The sequence below is a fragment of the Cuculus canorus genome, chromosome 5 (genome assembly GCF_017976375.1).
Source record: "Cuculus canorus isolate bCucCan1 chromosome 5, bCucCan1.pri, whole genome shotgun sequence".
Lineage (NCBI taxonomy): Eukaryota > Metazoa > Chordata > Aves > Cuculiformes > Cuculidae > Cuculus > Cuculus canorus.
Genome location: NC_071405.1, coordinates 2,478,256 through 2,495,115, shown reverse-complemented (window position 1 = coordinate 2,495,115; position 16,860 = coordinate 2,478,256). Strand labels below are relative to the sequence as shown.

Below are 16,860 nucleotides of genomic sequence, written 5' to 3'. Positions count from 1 at the left end.
GAGCCCGTCCCGGGCACTGCTCCCCCGCACAGAGGATGCTCTGGGCGGGCACAGAGGGACGGCGCTGTCCCTGCCCAGCATGACGTGGCCGCGGTTACGCCATGAGAAGCCACAGCGCTCCCTCTACTTCTGCCGGGCGCAGTGGCGCGCGCCTGTAATCCCAGCCAGGAGAGGGAGGCAGAGCCTGCCGAATCGCTGAGCCCGCGGGTTCGAGGCTGCGGTACGTGTGCTGGGACCGCTGGACCACCCTAAGGGAGAAAGGGGGCAGCGGCGCTCGAGACACTCGGGAGAAGCCGGTAGACGCCGTGAGAGGTGGCGTCCCGTGCGCGGGGTCCGTCGAGGTGGCAGGCTTGCGACTAGGCCGTGGTGTAGCCAGCCACGGGGCAGAGACGGCGGCGCTCGCCTTTTGCACCGAACGCCTTTTGCCGCTCCACACCGCCCCGCGCAGCGGACGGAGCTCCGTACCGCACCCCAAGTACCGCTCCAGAATCGCACCCTGACACTACACAGCGCCGCTGACCCCGCGCAGCACGCACAGAGCTCTCTACCCGCACCGTGACCCTGCGCAGTGCTCGCTAAGACCCCGTGCAGCCCCAATGCACCCTTGCGCTCCCGCGCAGAGCCCCAATGCTCCCGCGCAGAGCCCCAATGCACCCGCGCAGCCCGCCTGGCCCCACCCCTCGGGCCGGTTGCGCATGCGCGGAGCAGCCGGCGGGGCGGGCGCAGGCGCGGGGCGGATGTGCAGCCATGAAGTCGCGGTTCAGTACGGTGGACATCCGAGCGGTGCTCGCTGAGCTGCGGCACAGGTAACGTAACGTCCTGCTGCAGCACCTCCAGTGTCCCCTCTCGCTGTGCTGCTCCTGCCCCGGTGGCTCCGGGCTCTCCCATCTCCTGCTCCGGCACCTCCAGGCCCTCCCCTCACTGCCCATCTCCTACTCCGGCACCTCCAGGCCCTCCCCTCACTGCCCATCTCCTGCCTTGGCACCTCCAGGTTCTCCCCTCGCTGCCCATCTCCTGCCTTGGCACCTCCAGGCCCTCCCCTCGCTGCCCATCTCCTGCCCCGGCACCTCCAGGTTCTCCCCTCGCTGCCCATCTCCTGCTCCGGCATCTCCAGGTTCTCCCCTCGCTGCCCATCTCCTGCCCCGGCACCTCCAGGTTCTCCCCTCACTGCCCATCTCCTGCTCCGGCACCTCCAGGTTCTCCCCTCCCTGCCCATCTCCTGCTCCGGCATCTCCAGGTTCTCCCCTCGCTGCCCATCTCCTGCTCCGGCACCTCCAGGTTCTCCCCTCACTGCCCATCTCCTGCCTTGGCATTTCCAGGTTCTCCCCTCACTGCCCATCTTCTGCTCTGGCACCTCCAGGTTCTCCCCTCGCTGCCCATCTCCTGCCTTGGCATCTCCAGGTTCTCCCCTCACTGCCCATCTCCTGCTCTGGCACCTCCAGGTTCTCCCCTCGCTGCCCATCTCCTGCCTTGGCATCTCCAGGTTCTCCCCTCACTGCCCATCTCCTACTCTGGCACCTCCAGGTTCTCCCCTCCCTGCCCTTCTACTCTGGCACCTCCAGGTTCTCCCCTCACTGCCCATCTCCTGCTCTGGCACCTCCAAGTTCTCCCCTCCCTGCCCATCTCCTGCTCTGGCATCTCCAGGTTCTCCCCTCACTGCCCATCTCCTGCTCTGGCACCTCCAAGTTCTCCCCTCCCTGCCCATCTCCTGCTCTGGCACCTCCAGGTTCTCCCCTCACTGCCCATCTCCTGCTCTGGCACCTCCAGGTTCTCCCCTCCCTGCCCATCTCCTGCTCTGGCACCTCCAGGTTCTCCCCTCACTGCCCATCTCCTGCTCTGGCACCTCCAGGTTCTCCCCTCACTGCCCATCTCCTGCTCTGGCACCTCCAGGTTCTCCCCTCACTGCCCATCTCCTACTCCGGCACCTCCAGGTTCTCCCCTCACTGCCCATCTCCTGCTCTGGCACCACCAGGTTCTCCCCTCCCTGCCCATCTCCTGTCCCCAGCCTCTTCCCCATGGAGCACTCTCCGTCTCCCCTTAGCCTTGTGAAGGACCTGTGATCTGTCCTAGACCCTCCCATCCAGCAGGGAAGCTCCAGTGCTCCTCACACCCATGTCCCACGGCGCGCTGATTCCCTTCTGGTGTCCAGGGCGTCGTGCATATTCATCCCTGCTCTGAGATTGACCCCCCCAGGCCATTTCCATGTTTCTGCGGGGGATACTGGTGCCCCGTGCTCCCCAGCTGATGCCGAAGGTATCCTGAAGGAGCGCAGTGCTCCAGCACAGCGAGGAATATCCCATCCTTGCCACAGAGGAGGCCTTGCAGGAGCCGACAGCCCGGCCTCCGTCCTGTGCCGGAGAGCCCGAAGCCGTCTGGTTACCGCTGGAGTGTCCGCAGCGCCTGCTCTTGCTTTAACTTGTTTAGATTCATTAATCATTATAGCAATTTCTCTGTATTTTGGTTGTTCAGCCTCCAGTTCATTCCGTTAACCTCCATTCGCTGCCGCTTTGGTTACTGCCTGTAATTTATCCTGACTTGCGCTCCTCTGTATTTTAATTATCACTGGATTTTTTTTTCAGCCATGTGTGTGGTTTGTGTATCAGAATCTCGTGGTTTTCTTTTTTTGACAGCTTATTGGGGATGAGAGTGAACAACGTTTATGATGTGGATAACAAGACGTATCTTATTCGCCTTCAAAAGTAAGAACTACTTTATATTTCTTTATGCTGTCACTGTATGAGAGCTGGACTTTTTTTATGCAGTTTCTGTGGGCAGGTGTGTGGCTTTTCTGACGAGCTCTCGGTAGAATTCTGTTGTCCTTTGCTAAAATGCAGTAATTTTTACCTGGGAAGTTCTTTATAGACCACATTTGAAGTGTGAAATACTGCAGAAAATACATAGAAGGCCAAAGGTGGAGTGAAAGCACAGCTGTTGCTTTTTTCTGTGGGGAGGGAAGAGAGGAGCAGGAGAAGTGAAGAACAGCGTTTAGTCAGTGGTGTGCTGGTGTCCAAGCAAAGTGGGAGGGAGGGGTGGTGTTTTGTCACTAAACTGCCCCTCCAGCAGTGTCCAAGATGGACCTTGGCTCATCTGATCACTTCCAGCCATGCTGGAGAATTTCATAGAATTGTGGAATGGTTTGGGTTGGAAGGGACCTCAAAGCCCATCCAGTCCCACCCTCTGCCAGGGGCAGGGACACCTCCCACTGGATCAGGGGCTCCAAGCCCCATCCAACCTGGCCTTGAACCCCTTCAGGGATGGGGCAGCCACCACTGCTCTGGGCAACCTGGGCCAGGGCCTTCCCACCAGGAAAACATTTATTCCTAAGATCTCATCTCAATCTCCCTTCTTTCAGCTGCAAACCATTCCCCCTCATCCCATCCCTGCACTCCCTGATCCAGAGCCCCTCCCCAGCTTTCCTGGAGTCCCTTTGAGTACTGGAAGCTGCTTTAAGGTCTCCCCAGAGCCTTCTGTTCTCCAGGCTGAACAACCCCAGCTCTCTCAGCCTGTCCTCACAGCAGAGGTGCTCCAACCCTTGGATCACCTTTCTGCCCTCCTCTGGACTCGCTCCAATGCGGCCATGCAAAATGCGTGGCAAGCAATGGAGTTAGAGATTGGAACCCTCAGCAGATGAAGGACACAGATCCGTTAGAGTGAGTCCAGAGGAGGGCAGAAAGATGATCCAAGGGTTGGAGCACCTCTGCTATGAAGACAGGCTGAGGGTTCCAATCTCTAACTCCATTGCTTGCCACGCATTTTGCATGGCCACATTTTTGGCAAACTTCGAGTGGACATTCTTTCGCCATCGGTGACACTGATAGGTTTACGAGTTTTGGCGTTTCCTGTAGACAGCAAGCTGCTGTTTTGTTTGGGCTCATCCCAGTGCAAACTCGCTTGTGGTAAGGGGAGGCCACTCGTGTGCCACCTGCTGAGTCTTTATTCTGCCTACAGGCCAGATTGCAAGGCCACGCTGCTGCTTGAATCTGGTATGCGCATCCACACGACGGAGTTCGAGTGGCCAAAGAACATGATGCCATCTGGCTTTGCAATGAAGGTAAATGAACCCACGGTTTCTTTTTAAATTCTTTTTAATAAGATGGCCGGATATCAGAAAGCAACGTTCGTGTTCTGTCCTTTGGGGACAGCAAATGATAGCGGAAGATTTGCGTGGTGATTTGCGTGGTGAATCCTGATCGAGCGGATGACTGAAGACAAACGCGAACCTCGCATTGTCATTGATGTTCAATGCCTGAAACAATGAAAATGTAAATTTATTAACATTCATGAATCTGGGCATTTTCTGGCTCAGCCAGACCGTTTGGAATTTTACTCCAGCAAAGTCATAGAATCCTGGAATGGTTTGGGTTGGAAGGGACCTCAAAGCCCATCCAGTTCCACCCCCTGCTGTGGGCAGGGACACCTCCCACTGGATGAGGGGCTCCAAGCCCTTTCCAACTTGGCCTTGAACACCTCCAAGGATGGGGCATCCTTGTCATTCCAGCTGAATTGTCCAAATTTTTAGTCTGCGGAGGCAGCACCCTGTGCTGGGGGAGTCCTGCTGCTCTGTCTGCTGGGCTGCGAGGGTTCCCATCTTGCTGCCAGCCTTCAGGCTGTGTTCCTGCAGGTGGGTCTGCAGGGTTGGAACCTGAGTGTGGTCTGCTTAGCCCATCACCTCCATGTGCAGCCTCGGTGAAATGACACAGCAAAACTTCTCTAGGGTGGCTTTCCATATCATAGACGCATGCGGCGATAATCCCAGTTCCCTTTGTAACATAAACCCTTGGAATTTTAGCTATCTGCTTGTTTGGCGAGCTAAACAAATAGCAGTTTTTCATGGCAAAAATGGCTCAACATTAAGAATCTGGAACAATTATACTACCTATAAATATCAAGGTATTATTTTGCCGAGAGCTGTCTTGTCTCTGTGTGTGCCCTTATGGTGTCTTATGTTAAGAAGTGGTTGGTGTCACAGGAGGGATCTGTAGCTAAGGATGTATTTCAGTATAAGTGTCACAAGCAGGTCCATTTGCATCATCTCACAGACATTTTCTCCATTATCGGCAGTGCCGGAAGCATTTAAAGACCAGAAGACTCGTCAGTGTAAAACAGTTGGGCATAGATAGGATCGTGGACTTCCAGTTTGGAAGCGATGAAGCTGCGTATCACCTCATCGTCGAGCTGTACGACAGGGTGAGTGCAGAGCTCCACACTTGACCTCTGTAAGCAAGCGCACGCGTGCAGCCTTTGCTGATGGTCCCTTGTGCTGTCCTCGCAGGGTAACATTGTCCTGACAGACCACGAATACATCATTTTAAACCTGCTGAGGTTTCGCACGGATGAGGCAGATGATGTCAGGTTTGCGGTTCGGGAGCGATACCCAGTCGATAGCGCAAAAGCGCCTGCGCCCCTGCCAACCTTGGAAAGGTAATAGCTTTTGAGTGGTGTCTATGTTGGATTAAACCCAAATCACTCGAAACTGTGAAAAGTAGCACGTCATTGCGTAGTCTTTTTGCTTCTCACAGGCCGTTTTGTGCTATTGTTTTTGAAAACTGAAAATGTTCTCTTGTTTCTAAGCAATTCAATGTAGTCCTAAAACCCATCCTTCCTTGAGAATTACAGCTCCCCGTTATCTTTTGTAGGTTGACTGAAATAATATCAAATGCACCCAAAGGAGAACAGCTGAAGAGGGTTCTTAACCCACACCTTCGTAAGTCATTATGTTTTGTTAGAAAGTGAAGAGGGGTCAATATGCATCATGGTGAGATGATGCTGAAAATTTGAATGCTTCAAGCAGTCTTGTTTTTTTTGATGTTCAGTCTATTATGTGTGTTTGAAACAACAGAACTGCTAAGCCTTTGAAAACAGGGTAGGTCTTTTTGATTCCGAGCTGACTGCACAGAGAGGTGAGCCTTGCTGTGATCCTGCAGTGGTGAGGACCTGAGAGTGGAGCTCTAACTTGATGCATTTTGTCCAGTGTCTTGCCTTCAGTGGTACCAAATAGGAGCTGTAAGCGTACAGTCAGGGTAAGGATGTTGTTAGGATTAGCATTGGCCAGTGCTGCCAGGCCTGGAGCAGGTACCGCTGTGGTAATACCAGGGTGCTTGATATGTCCCTCTGGGTGTTCTCTGGTAGCCAGGCAAAGCGGACTGTGCCTCAGTTTCTCTGACCACAGAAGCAGGTTTGAGCTGTGTGACATGGTCAGGACAAGTTTGCTTTGTCCTCCTGATTCGGCAGTGTTGATCAAGCCTGGGATTGCCTGGCAGGTGCCCCTGAACAGTTTAAAGCAGGTGATTTGCCGGCCTAACTATCACTGTCATAGAATTGTAGAATAGTTTGGGTTGGAAGGGACCTTAAAGACCATCCAGTTCCACCCCGCCTGCCATGGGCAGGGACATCCCACTAAATCAGGCTGCCCTGGCCTTGAGCACCTCCAGGGACTACACAGCCTACAACAAAGCCTGTGTAGTCTTTCCTTGTATGGAATCCATTCCAAGCTTGTGATGATCCTTGTTGCCCTTCTAGCTCTACCTGTTTTGTAACAGGGTAAGTAAAAGTGTATGTAACATTCACAGTGGAAACACAGCAAGGATTTGTACTGCAGCGTGATTTCTCTTGGTTGGTTCGCTATTCCTTCCCTAATAACTTCCAACACACATCTTGACACTTGTGCTCACTGGCAGTTGAGCTTACGTTTCCTCAGGACCATCTGTTTCTGGATCTTGCTGCCAAATGACAGTGATCAGTTGGGAATATCATAGAATCATCAAATAGTTTGGGTTGGAAGGGACCTTAAAGATCAATCAGTTCCAACCCCCCTGCGATGAGCAGGGACATGTCTCACTGGATCAGGCTGCCCAAGGACCATCCAACCTGGCTTTGAACACCTCCAGGGGTGGGGCAGACACAACTTCCCAGAGCAACCCAGTTTATCCCCATTGTCCCTCATCCTATCATTCCAAGCCTTTGGAAAAAGTCTCCCCAGCTTTCTTGTAGCCTCTTCAGGCACTGGAAGGTCACTATAAGGTCTCCTCGGAGCCTTCTCTTCTCCAGGATGAACAACCCCAACTCTTTCAGCCTGTCCTTGTATGGGAGGTGCTCCAGCCCTCAGATCATCTTTGTAGCCTCTTCTGGAACTGTTCCAGCAGCTCCATCTCCTTCTTATGTTGAGGAGTCCAGAACTGGACACAGGACTCCAGGTGGGGTCTCACAAGAGAGGAATAAAGGGGCAGAATCCAGACACGATTGGTTTCTGGGCTGTGAGTGCACGCTGCGGGCTCATGTTGAGCTTCTCATCGGCCAGCAATCATGCCAGCCTTCCTTGGAGTTTTCTGACGCACTCTTTTTAAGTGATATGCCTTTGTTCTGAACCTCCAAAATAGCATCTTATAACAGCCTGCAGGCTCTTTGCAGACTGCCTTTTGTTGATTGTCTTAATTTCTTTCCTTCTAAGAAGCTTCCCTGCTTTACATAATCTTCCCTTTTGAACTGCAAATGCCTGTAGGAGGTTTCTTGCCTTTTTGTTGTGCTAGTGTGGATCGAGGTAAATTTTAGTGCTAGCCTTGTACCGTGACATAACATCCAACCAGCCAGACTGGGATGATTGGAACCTGCTTTAGCTGTTGTGTGTCCTGTTTCCACAATCTCTTGGCTGTCACTCTGTGTGTTGGGGTGACCACCAGCTGTGCTTAGACAGTTAATACTGTACCCTTAATCCCTCGTATCCCAGTTGTAGGCTGGGTTTTCATTCCCATGGGATTGTGCTGTTTTTTTTTCAAGTGGTTATCTTGTTAATTTGTTTGGGCTTCAACATCCTGAATGCCTGACATAGCTGGTACAGCTGTGTTTTGGGTTTAGTATGAGAATAACATTGACAGCACTGCTGGTTTTAGTTGTTGCTGAGCAGTCAAGGACATTTCAGCCTCCTTTGCACTGTCCACGGGGAGGTGCACGAGGAGCTGGGAGGGAGCACAGCGAGGAGAGCTGACCCAGGCTGGCCAGAGGGATATTCTGTACCTTTCCCAGTTCCACACTCAGTGTATAAACTGGGGAGTTGGCTGGGGATTGGCCACCAGGTGGTGAGCAATTGTATTGTCCATCACTTGCTTAGTATATCCTATTATTGTTTTTATTATTCTCTCTCCCTGTTGCTGTCCTAGTACCCCATCTTTATCTCAACCTACAAGTCTTACCCTTTTTTCCACTTCTCTACCCCTTCCCACCAGAGCAGGGAAGGGATGAGCGAGTGGCTATGGGGTGCTTAGCTGCCACCTGGGGTTAAACCATGCCAGCTTGATGTCTTCCTTTCCCCACGTTTCTGCCTTGCTTGTTCTCAGTGTTTTAAGTAAAACCTGCTTTTCCATGGCCCCACCTTGTTTCTTGGTCTTCAGGCATCTTTTTGGGAGCTTGTGTATCCCTGTGCGAGTGGGGCTGCATCTATTTCCTTTGTCACTTGTGTTTCACTTTTGGCTTTTCCGGCTCTTTGCTGGTTCATTATTTGAAGCTACAGAGTTTGTGTGGCTTCACCTTTTGTAACACCTTGTCCCAAGCCAGGCTGTTTGCCACCCTTGTCAGATTTCCTGCGCTCTTCAGTTCAGAACCTTCCCTACCCATCTTGACATTTAAAGGGTTCATTCCATTTTGGCCGACACAAAGACCATCCTTCCTGTATGTCCTCACGTGATCCTTGACCTTTCCCAGTTCCACATAAACCTAAGCACCCTTAAGTCTGTAGGAACACGTGGGCTGTGAGCTGAGATGCAGCAGCTCTGCCCAGTGAGCGTTTCTGAGAGGGCCACCATGGGAGTCATAGAATCATAGAATGGTTTGGGTTGGAAGGGACCTTAAAGCCCATCCAGTTCTGCTCCCTGCTATGGGGAGGGACACCTCCCACTGGATCAGGGGCTCTGAGCCCCATCCAACCTGAACACCTCCAGGGATGGGGCAGCCAACACTTCTTGCGCAACCTGTTCCGGGGCTTCCCCACTCTCATGGTGAAGAAATTCCTCCTTATGTCCAGTCTAAATCTGCCCCTCTCCAGTTTATACCCACTGCCCCTCATCCTATCACTCCAAGCCTTTGTGAACAGCCCCTCCCCAGCTTTCCTGGAGCCCCTTTCAGCACTGAAGCTGCTCTAAGGTCTCCTTGGATCCTTCTCTTCTCCCGGCTGAACAACCCCAACTCTCTCAGCCTGTCCTCGTACGGAAGATGCTCCACCCTGGTTGTTCCTCTCTCTGAGCTCCATCTCTCCTGAACTCTGTTGCTCTCCCCAGCTTCCATAAGGCCTGACTGTAGTTTCAGGGCCACAGCTTGTTAAAACACTTATTATGATTTTAATGTGAATACCAATTCTGTTGTGAACGTTTTCTGAGTGAATATTATTTTGTAACAGCTTATGGAGCGACTCTCATTGAGCATTGCCTCATCGGAGTTGGATTTCCTGGTTACGTCAAAGTAGATCAGCAGATGGAAAGTAAAGGTATGTAGGAAATAACGTTTTAAAGGTGTATATGGTCCTTTTTCTGTCTATACAGTATCTCTTTCCAAAGAGGTGAGCAACCTTTAAACCTGTGTTTCTGACCGTAGTGTTTTTAGGGACCAAGCTTGCTCACACTAAAATTCTTGAATTGTGCGTATGTTGGAATTAAAACATCAGACTTAAATTGTTTTATAATTAGATACAACGTTAAACATCAGGGAAACTCTGGATGTATAAAGGGATATTTTACAAGAATCCCGCATAGAAGAGTTAGCATCAAACCTTCCTTTATCCGTAATAAACACCGTGGGGATTTCATAAAGTATCTGCGTTACATTTATGTGGAAATTATGGGTTTGAGGAGTGACATCAGAATAGATTTGTCTGCAGTCATGTTTTTCTTTTGTGCTTTATAGTTGCCATAAATCAAAAGGCATTTTGCTTCCTACTGCATTATGGAGTCGTAATAAATCAGCTTTGTAACAGGCAAATAACTTCTCGCAGTTACTGGTTTGTGCTTTGCCCCTGCAGTTTTATTTTTATGCAGTGCTGGCATTTTTGTGGTCTTTTTCTCATGAAACTTGAATAATCATGTCTTACAAGTACCTATGTAGATTTTTTTAATTAAAAATCCCCCAAATGTAGAACGTGTGCTACGGCTGCTGTTTAAAACGAACAATAATTGCTGTCATGAAGCCCAAGTGGAAAATGATATCTGTGATTTTTATTTCTGAGCTGTGCTGGAATCCTACTGAACGTGGTTGGGTTGGACAGGTTGCTTCAGGCACTGAACTGGAAGAGCAGTTGCCTGGGGCTCTTGTTGATTTGCTGCTGTGTTCTCTTTCTATAAAAATATCTTTCTCTTCTAGGTGTTTTAAAATATCCCTCTCATCCTCCCTTTCTCTTTAGAAAATATTGAAAAGGTGCTGGCTGCGTTAGAGAAAGCAGAGGAGTACATGGCACTGACCGAGAGCTTCAGTGGGAAGGTGGGTCTGAGCCGGGTGACCTGGCTGTCAGAGAATCATGGAATGGGTTGGGTTGAAAGGGACCTCAAAGCCCATCCAGTCCCACCCCTGCCGTGGGCACAGACACCTCCCACTGGATCCGGTTGCTCCAAGCCCCATCCAACCTGGCCTTGAACCCCTCCAGGGATGGGGCAGCCACCACTGCTCTGGGCAACCTGGGCCGGTGTCTCCCCACTCTCCTTGTGAAGAATTTCTTCCTAATGTCTTATCTAAATCTCTCCCCTTTCAATTTAAAGCCATTCCCTGTTGTCCTATCACTCCAGGCCCTTGGAAAAAGTCCCTCCCCAGCTTTCCTGGAGCCCCTTTCAGTGCTGGAAGCTGCTCTAAGGTATCCCGGAGCCTTCTTTTCTCCAGGCTGAACAACCCCAACTCTCTCAGCCTGTCCTCAAAGCAGAGGTATCTCAGCCCTCAGATCATCTTCGTGGCCACCTCTGGACCCGTTCCAACAGCTCCATGTCCTTCTTATGTTGGGGACTCCAGAAGTGGACATGGGACTCCAGGTGGGGTCTCACCAGAGCAGAGTAGAGGGGCGGAATCTCCTCCCTGTCAGCTCTGCAGGAATTGCAGAGTTAAACTGGCAAGCAGAGATTCTGCATGTGCTTTTTCCTTGTGTTACCACTATGGATTTTATTCTTCACTTAAGGGGTTTGTGTGGCGAGGGGTTTGATAGCAGGAGCTGGAGGCTGCTAGAAGCCAGGGCCAGCTGGCTGTGGGGCACACCCGCCTCTGACCAAGGCCAAGCCCATCAGTGAGGTGGTAGCACCTCTGATAATGTGAAAAAGGGGTGGAAAAGGCAATTAAATCATTTACAAGCAGATTATTACAAGGACAAGTAGGTCCTGTGAGAATCATGGACTCATGCTTTAATACAAATAACACCATTCTGCATGTAAGCCATGTCTTTGTGTAGTCAGCTGTGTGATAGTCCCGAGGTCTGCAAGAGATGTTTGCCTTTGCTTTGGCTGGAGGAAGTCGGAGGTGAGATGTGGGAGCGTCAGAGCTCCCTTTTTTACTCAGTCAATGACAACGACAATTTCCTCAGTGAAAGACATCTCTTCTGCTACAGGTTCCTCCGCTAGGATGAATTCCTACACCTGGGTTGGGGCAATCAGTGGTTTCAGTACAGGATGGGGGATGATGTGATTGAGAGCAGCCCTGAGGAGAAGGACTTGGGGTGTTGGGGGGTGAGAAGCTCGACATAAGCTGGGAATGTGCGCTCACAGCTCAGAAACCAACCGTGTCCTGGGCTGTATCCAAAGCAGTGTGGCCAGCAGGGAGGGAGGGGATTCTGCCCCTCTGCTCTGCTCTGGTGCGACCTCATCTGAGGATTGTGTCCAGTTCTGGACTCCTCAACATAAGAAGGAGATTGAACTGTTGGAACGGGTCCAGAGGAGGCTACAAAGATGATCGAAGGGCTGGAGCACCTCCCTTGGGAGGACAGGCTGAGAGAGTTGGGGTTGTTCAGCCTGGAGAAGAGAAGGCTCCGGGGAGACCTTAGAGCAGCTTCCAGTACCTGAAGGGGCTACAAGAAAGCTGGGGAGACTTTTTCCAAAGGCTTGGAGTGATAGGATGAGGGGCAATGGGTATAAACTGGAGAGGGGCAGATTTAGACCAGACATAAGGAGCAATTTCTTCCCACTGAGGGTGGGGAGGCCCTGGCCCAGGTTACCCAGAGCAGTGGTGGCTGCCCCATCCCTGGAGGGGTTCCAGGCCAGGTTGGATGGGGCTTGGAGCCCCTGATCCAGTGGGAGGTGTCCCTGCCCATGGCAGGGGGTGGGACTGGGTGCGCTTTGAGATCCCTTCCAACCCAAACCATTCCATGATTCTGTGAATTAGTGTCTTGTGCTGATCGGTAGACTAGCACTGAAAACTTGCTGCCTTGCCCAGCTAAAGGGGATCCTTTTCAAAGTCAAATGCTGGTGAGATTTTTATGTGTTCTTTTAGGGTTTTATTATCCAGAAGAGGGAGAAAAAGCCAAGCCTGGAACCAAATAAACCAACAGAAGATATCTACACGTAAATATTTGAAGTATTTATTTTTTTTTCTACTAGTCTGCGTAACATAATTTAGTCTTCAGGTCATAATATCAAATGTGTATTTTACAGATATGAGGAGTTTCATCCTTTCTTGTTTTCTCAACATTCAAAATGTCCGTACTTGGAATTTGACTCATTCAATAAGGTACAGTGCTTTTGCTGATACTGTACTTAAGTGCTTTAATTGACTGATGCTAAAAGAGTGATTAAAATGTGATGCAGAAGATGTTAATGAAAACATAGACCTTGAAAGAGGTGATTAATTTTATGGATAAATGTTTTATGCAGAAAAGACTGACTAAACCAGGGCCTTTAGGCTACTACTGAGCAGCGTGGTTCTTTTTATCTCAAGTGGCCCTGCCCAGGCAGGGAGGTTGGAACTGGATGATCTTAAAGGTCGGTTCCAACGCAAACCATTCTGTGATTCTCTGTGGCACTGAATGGAGGTGGGTGCTCAGCCTGTGAGGAAAGTGGCCTCTGTCAGTCCTGGTTGAACGTTTTGTCAGTGGGGATTTCAGGCACTGAGTTATCACTGGAGGCAAACAGTGGTCACAATCACCATGTTGATACATTTCCAGTTACTGCTTTGAAAGCTTCAGGCACCTGATTTAGTATTTCCTTGAGTGTTGTCCTTCCTGATCCTTGGCTCGTTAACATCTGAACTGGTTAACTGTGTATTATCCCTGACCTTGATGTCCATAATTCCCATCTTGCCTTCCTGCCCTGCTTCTTGGCTGAATTTCTGGCATCTCCTTCACAGCACTGATGATTGAAGCAGCTTAAAACCTTCCTCCTCTGTTTTAAGCACGGTATCTGGCAAATGGAGCACCAGGAGCAGTTCTTAGGCAGACTTTCTAGGAGATTTGTGTGTGTTTGGTTTTTACCTGAGCTTTTGGAGCAGCAGGAATTCAGGGCAGGCAGGTCTATCATTGCAATCGCTTAAGCTGAAGAGCGCACTGGGTCAAACAGCAACTTCCTTTTCATCATTTCTTGGCAAAAGAGTAGGCTTGCTTATTTATTTATGCTAAGCTGTGTGCGATGAGACCTATCCCTGTGTCTTGCTGAACTCATTTCACGCAAAGGTGAAATGAAGTTGCTGAACTCTTTTAGCATCCGTTGCCTCTTCTAGTGCTTTGCAGCCACCTCTCTCAAGCTAAACCTCCTCTGCCTGCGTGTTGCTGGGATAAGTTAGTGCTACTTGGAGATTCCTAGAACTGATTTTCTCTTGCAGGCAGTGGATGAGTTCTACTCCAAGCTAGAAGGACAGAAACTTGATCTGAAAGCGTTGCAGCAGGTACGCTCTCATCAAAGAGTGGAGCAGCTGAGGTGCCTCTGAGCTTCAGATGCTTCGTTTGGTTCTTGTAGCGAGGGGGAGGGTGTCATTCCCTATTTTTGCTATGAAAATGCTGAGCTAGTGGTGGTCGGGGAGTGGATTTCAGGATACATAATGTCGCAGTTGGTTCTGCTTGGACTACAAGTAACAGCCTTAACGATATTTTGGAGACTCTGCATCTCTTGCGCTGCAGTGTTTTTCTGTGCTGAAATGCTCTATCAAATGTCTTGCAGCGATGAGGTGATAAGATGCCATTTGTATTTATATTTTTTTCATCTTTCTTATTTTGGAAAGGAAAAACAAGCACTGAAGAAACTTGAAAATGTCCATAAGGATCACGAGCACAGACTAGAAGCGCTTCAGCAAGCTCAGGTAAGATGAAGATTGGTTTTTAACTCGGAAGATGCATCATGGTTCTTGAAGAGGAGGGTCAGCATTAGGGATCAGCATACAGGGAAGGCTTCTGCTGTCCCCAGGCACCCTGTATCCCCTCGGGGAGCCAAGCCCGGCCCTGGGGGGCTCTGCTTCCTTCCAAGTGCTTTGTGCCTCTCTTGCCAAAGTTTGCTTGTGCTGCTCTGCTTGCAGGAGTCCAGTTGGTGGGATCACCTCAGTGCCATTCTTGGATTCTGTCTCAATCTTAATGACCGCTTTTATTGTGGAGTGTGTGTTTAGCATCAACGGGTGTCAATTTTTTTCTTTCCTTAAGGAAGCTAATCAGATCAAAGGAGAACTTATAGAAATGAATTTGGAGATCGTCGACCGAGCCATCCAGGTGGTCCGTAGTGCCTTAGCCAACCAGATAGACTGGACAGAGATCGGCACGATTGTTAGAGAAGCCCAAGCGCAGGGAGATCCCGTTGCAAGTGCAATCAAAGAATTAAAGCTTCAGACAAATCATATCACGATGCTGCTGAGGTGAGTATGTTGCAGATCACCTGCATCAAGTATAAGTAGGGCTGACTGCGAGCTGCATAGGAGAATCATGGAAGGGTTTGGGTTGGAAGGGACCTCAAAGCCCATCTAGTTCCAACCCTGTTCCAGGGACAGGGACACCTCCCACTGGATCAGGCTGCTCAAGGCCTTGAACCTGGCCTGGAACATTTTTGCTTGTGCATTGGTGTTTAAATTGTTAGTTTTCTCTTACAGCAGTATGAGGAGGACATAGTTCTGTGAGCACAGATGCCTTCTTCCTTGCTGAGCAGTGCACCCTTCATACAGAGGAGTAGGGAGATACATTTTCCTTTATGAAGAACAACATTATTTTATGCTGCCACACAGACTTAGCACAGCTGTACTGAGTAGGATTTAATGTCCTGGTGAGAAACAAATACAAATCGAGCTGGTGTGTGCTCAGCACACCTCTCTGAAAACAGCGAAGCAGCTGTTTCTTGAGGCTTTAAAGCAGCACATTGCTGTCCTGTGCGGTGAGTCAGTGTGATGATGTAACTGTTCTCTTTTCATGCAGAGAATGTCTTGTGTTTCTGTCACTTCATTAAAGTAGTAGATCTATGGAACTGGTCTTCATTTTAAGTCCAGATTTTTCTCTAGCTTGATAGTATAGATGCGTGCCTCTTGATAGAAGAAATTGCCTTTGAAAATGTCACTTCCTTGGATTGGAAAATCTGGGTTCTTTATTTTCTGATTTTGTTTTTCCCCAAAACTTTGGCTGACTCCAAGACATTAACTCATATGAACATAGGGCGTCCGGGGGCCTTCCTGTGACGGCTCAAGGAAAATAATTTAACGGTTCCTTAGATCATATCCAGTCTTCAGCAGAGGATAGAAGTAAGACTGCATTGCACTAAGGATGAAAAATAACAGGTTCTCTTATCATAATTATATGATGTCATGTGTTTTCAGGAACCCATATGTGTTATCTGAAGAGGAAGAGGAGGAGGAGGGTGCTGATTTAGAGAAAGAAGAAACAGAGGAACCAAAGGGCAAAAAGAAAAAGAATAAAAACAAGCAGTTGAAGAAACCCCAGAAAAACAAACCATCGTTGGTTGATGTTGATCTCAGCTTGTCTGCGTATGCAAATGCTAAAAAGTAAGGCTTACAGTGAGTGGGGCCCTGGTGGGGGGAGTTCCTGTATGCTCGCATTTGTTAGTGATAACGTCATAGGAAGTGACCTGTGTTTCTTATTCATAGAATGGTTCGGGTTGGAAGGGACAATTAAAGCCCATCCAGTCCCACCCCCTGCCATGGGCAGGGACACCTCCCACTGGATCAGGGGCTCCAAGCCCCATCCAACCTGGCCTGGAACCCCTCCAGGGATGGGGCAGCCACCACTGCTCTGGGCAACCTGGGCCAGGGCCTCCCCACCCTCAGCGTGAACAATTTCCTTCTTATGTCCAGTCTAAATCTGCCCCTCTCCATTTTATACCCATTCCCCCTTGTCCTATCACTCCAGGCCCTTGTAGAAAACCCCTCCCCAGCTTTCCTGAAGCCCTTTTCAGTGCTGGAAGCTGCTCTGAGCTCTCCTTGGAGCCTTCTCTTCCCCAGGCTGAACAACCTCTCAGCATGTCTGTGTATGGGAGGTGCTGCAGCTCTTGCATCATCTCTGTGGCCTCCTCTGGGCCTATTCCAACATCTCCATGTCCTTATTTTGGTGATTCCAGAACTGGACACAGTACTCCAGATAAGGTCTCACAAGAGAGGAGCAGAGGGGCAGAATCCCCTCCCTCCCTGCTGGCCATGCTGCTTTGGATGCAGCCCAGGACACGGTTGGTTTCTGAGCTGCGAACGCATGTTGCCGGCTCATGTCAAGCTTCTCATCTCCAACACCCCAAGTCCTTCTCCTCAGGGCTCCTCTCAATCTCCCGTTGTGTACTGAAACCATGGATTGCCCCAACCCAGGTGTTGGACCTTTCCCTTGGCCTTCTTGAACCTCGTGAGGATCACGCAGCACCACTTCTCCAGCCTGTCCAGGTCCCTCTGCATGACATCACGTCCTTATGTGTGACAATTCCATTTAAACAAATGGAAGTCAGAAAA

General features: G+C 50.1%; 1 protein-coding gene across 1 annotated transcript in view; it reads left to right on the top strand.

Moving 5' to 3' along the window:
* Nucleotides 1-704: 704 nt before the first annotated feature.
* Nucleotides 705-16,860, top strand: part of NEMF (nuclear export mediator factor) — a 29,388-nt gene continuing 13,232 nt past the window's right edge. Inside the window, exons 1-14 of the mRNA XM_054067272.1 lie at nt 705-806; nt 2,631-2,699; nt 3,949-4,051; nt 5,062-5,187; nt 5,273-5,421; nt 5,637-5,704; nt 9,386-9,472; nt 10,382-10,458; nt 12,442-12,512; nt 12,603-12,678; nt 13,765-13,827; nt 14,161-14,238; nt 14,573-14,781; nt 15,727-15,912. Of these exons, the coding sequence (XP_053923247.1) occupies nt 748-806; nt 2,631-2,699; nt 3,949-4,051; nt 5,062-5,187; nt 5,273-5,421; nt 5,637-5,704; nt 9,386-9,472; nt 10,382-10,458; nt 12,442-12,512; nt 12,603-12,678; nt 13,765-13,827; nt 14,161-14,238; nt 14,573-14,781; nt 15,727-15,912 (1,421 nt within the window). The 5' untranslated portion in view covers nt 705-747. The remainder of the gene's footprint in view (nt 807-2,630; nt 2,700-3,948; nt 4,052-5,061; nt 5,188-5,272; nt 5,422-5,636; nt 5,705-9,385; nt 9,473-10,381; nt 10,459-12,441; nt 12,513-12,602; nt 12,679-13,764; nt 13,828-14,160; nt 14,239-14,572; nt 14,782-15,726; nt 15,913-16,860) is intronic.